Source organism: Hemiscyllium ocellatum, chromosome 46, assembly GCF_020745735.1.
Source record: "Hemiscyllium ocellatum isolate sHemOce1 chromosome 46, sHemOce1.pat.X.cur, whole genome shotgun sequence".
NCBI classification, from domain to species: Eukaryota; Metazoa; Chordata; class Chondrichthyes; order Orectolobiformes; family Hemiscylliidae; genus Hemiscyllium; species Hemiscyllium ocellatum.
In genome coordinates, this window is record NC_083446.1 from 14,326,770 (window position 1) to 14,330,124 (window position 3,355).

The 3,355-nt window shown below is 46.7% G+C and overlaps 1 protein-coding gene across 2 annotated transcripts; it reads left to right on the forward strand.

The window, feature by feature from the left end:
* The first annotated feature begins 479 nt into the window (after positions 1 to 479).
* LOC132836266 (zinc finger protein 229-like) lies at positions 480 to 2,615 on the forward strand. 2 transcript variants are annotated; one of them, XM_060855632.1, is made up of 2 exons: positions 480 to 534; positions 887 to 2,615. In XM_060855632.1, exon 2 carries the CDS (start codon positions 1,225 to 1,227, stop codon positions 2,539 to 2,541), a length of 1,317 nt encoding a protein of 438 aa, XP_060711615.1. In that variant the 5' UTR covers positions 480 to 534; positions 887 to 1,224; the 3' UTR covers positions 2,542 to 2,615. The 2 variants fall into 2 exon arrangements, with proteins under 2 accessions (XP_060711615.1, XP_060711616.1); XM_060855633.1 differs by having other exon boundaries at positions 503 to 524.
* Positions 2,616 to 3,355: the final 740 nt, after the last annotated feature.

Below are 3,355 nucleotides of genomic sequence, written 5' to 3' on the forward strand. Positions count from 1 at the left end.
GACCATATACTGGCAAATTGGAATAGATTTATTGAGGATAAATATACCATCGAGCCCATTGAGTCTGCACCAGCCCTTCAAGGGCCATCCTTTCATAGTCCCCACAACCCCGCATTTACCATTGGCTCAGGCACCTACTGTGCTTTTCCAGCAGTACTCTCATCTAGTCTCAAGCACCTAACCTGCCAACCCTGGGGCTACTTTAACATGACCGATCAACCTAATCTGCACATCTTTGGACTATGGGAGGAAACCTACGCAGACATAGGGAGTCACCCCCGGCTGGAATCGAACCCGGGTCCCTGGCAGCAGGACCAACGACTTTGCCACTATGCAGCTCCATTGACACGTCGCAGCGACCCCTGGTTTCCCCTCGTCGGTCTCGCGCTGCAGATAGTCCCCAGTCACTGGCCACAGGAGCCTAGTGCGCACGTGCAGAAGCGCGCTGAGCTCTGAGCATGCTCCGTATCATTCCTGGGGCCAGTCTGAGGAGGAGCGGACGGTTCGGGCGGCGGGGGAAGAATGTGAGACCGGGTAGGAATGGAAGCCGCCGCAATGGGGCCTGGCGACTTTATCAACACCTGTGGCCACGAATAAGAGCCACTCGGCCCCGTATTTACACCAAGGGTGGTGACAGGCCCCGGGGAGGGGGAGGGTGTACAGTAACAGCCATCTTGCAGGAGGCGGTGATCCTTCACTGGGAGTGCTCGGGTTATCCAGGCAACCCCGGCCGGCAGCCATCTTGGTAAAGGAATCCCATGTATAGCACAAGAGAAGTGGGGTTTGCAGCTTTAGGGCGACAATGAAAGCAATCAGCCAGAGTTGTCTGCTCTGAATTTCTTTCCTGTGCATATAGTCACGAATTTTTTCAACTGCTCCTTTACAGGGTGTCAAGGGGAGGAAACACAGGAAAACCAATTCGAAACACGACAGGGTCACTGGATTCAAAAACCTGATTAAGATCCGCCTTTGAATTTGGAAGGAGAAAGGCTGTCTGTGGGAAAAGATTTCACACATCGGTGTGACTAGGAAAGTATCGAGACGCTCTCAATCCCTTGAGTGAGAGTCGTCCACTCTCACTTTCCACTGACTGTGTAAAGAGCTTTAATTAATCATACAGCCCAAAGACTATCACATCATTCACTGTGTTTAGAAACATGTTGCATACCTGAACAAGTTTTGAACTTACCATTAAACCTGGAAAGATACAAGGACGCCAACAACATGGAGAGACCTTGGAAATGTGAAAACTGCGGGAAGAGATTCAGATTCCCATCCAGGTTGGAATATCATCGACGCAGTCACATTGGGGTAGGCACTGGACAGAAACCATGGAAGTGTGAGGACTGTGGCAAAGGATTTGATTATCCATGCCTGCTGGAAACCCATCGGCGCAGTCACACTGGGGACAGGCCATTCATCTGCTCCATGTGTGGAAAGGGGTTTGCCAAGTCAGCCAGCCTCATGTTACATCAGCGAATTCACACTGAGGAGAGACCATTCAAGTGCAGTTATTGTGGAAAAAGGTTCAGACAGTCATCCACCCTCACTGCACACCAGCGAATTCACACTGGGGAGAAGCCGTTTACCTGCTCAGTATGTGGGAAGAGATTTGCTCAGTCATCCAGCCTCCAGTCACATCAGCAAATTCACACTGGGAAGAGGCTATTCAATGGCACTTCCCACAGAAAGAGGTTGAAGCCTTCAGCTGACCTGATGTCACATCAGCATGAAAATCCTGCACAGAGGCCATTCACTTGCTCAATGTGTGGGAAGGGATTTACTCAGTCAGCCAGCCTCATGTTACACCAGAGAATTCACACCGAGGAGATGCCATTCAGTTGCAGTCACTGTGGGAAGAGGTTCAGGTCTTCATCCAACCTCAATGCACACCAGAGAGTTCACACTGGGGAGAAGCCATTCATCTGCTCTGAGTGTGGGATGGGATTCACACAGTCAGCAAACCTGGCTGTACACCAGCGAATTCACACTGAGGAGAAGCCATTCAATTGCACCCACTGTGGAAGGAATTTCAGGCAATCATCTACCCTCACCGCACACTTACGCACTCACACTGGAGAGAGACCATTCACCTGTTCAGAATGTGGGAAGGGATTCACCCAGTCAGCCAGTCTCATGTTACATCAGCGAATTCATAATGGAGAGATGCTGTTTAGCTGCTCTTACTGTGGAAAGGGTTTCAGGCAGTCTTCTGACCTCACTGCACACCAGAGAGTTCACACTGGAGAGAAGCCATTCATCTGCCCTGATTGTGGGAAAGGATTCACTCATTCATCTGGCCTTTGGTCACATAAGCGAGTTCACACTGGGGAGAAGCAATTCAGCTGCATTGCCTGTGGAAAGAGGTTCAGGTCTGCTTCTGACCTCAACGTACACAAGCGAGTTCACACTGGGGAAAGGCCATTCATCTGCTCCACTTGTGGGAAGGGATTCACACGGTCATCCAATCTGTTGACACATCAGCGAATTCATAAGCGTCAGAAGAGTTTGACCTCTGTTGTTAATCACATTCAGGTTTGATCATATGACAATATTTGATGGGTTTCTGTTGACTGTGACAACTTGGTAACTGGCTTTAGTTGAATATTTTAGATATGCTCCTGATTTTTGGGGTTGCAATATCCCTTAAAAAACACCACCTGTGATCTATTCACTTAATTTAAGAACTCCTGATAGGAACTTGATTATAATAAATTTGAGCTTTTACTTCAATCCAAAATTTATCTTTGGTGCAAATCTAAAAATCTGAAAGGTTTCATTGAAGAGCATCTCCAATTAAAAAGTGCTGATAAATTTTTGCTGATAATTCTTACAAACTTACACATCCTTCACGTTTTGAAATTAAATGATCAGAAGCAAAAAAAAACTTTGCTATGTTTTCCAAGTTGGCAATAAATGCTTTGTAACTCAACATTGACTTTAATAAAGTTTGGGAGGTGCAAAATTCAAACATTTATGACCCAGCAGCAACTACACTTGGTCAAGATAGAACCCTTGGAAAAGACTGGTCTGAGACCAGCTGAGCAGAGATGGCATCTGTCATTAAAGCAAAAAGCAAAGCCTGCCTGATATACAACGTAAACCCAAAATCTACAACATGGAATCATTTGAAAGTAGCTGCGACTTTCATACAAAAAGAAAGGGAGATACTGTGTAAAGAAACACTGGATCAATTACCTTTGTCAAGGAATCAAATTGCCTGTGACAGTAGAAATCTATGTCCTACATTTGTTGGGATCAAGAGAATACTTGGTCCAACCAGCATTAAAGTTAGCCCCTTGAGATCAGGAGATGATAAAATTCTCACTGATGAAAGTAAGTAGATGCCCCACTG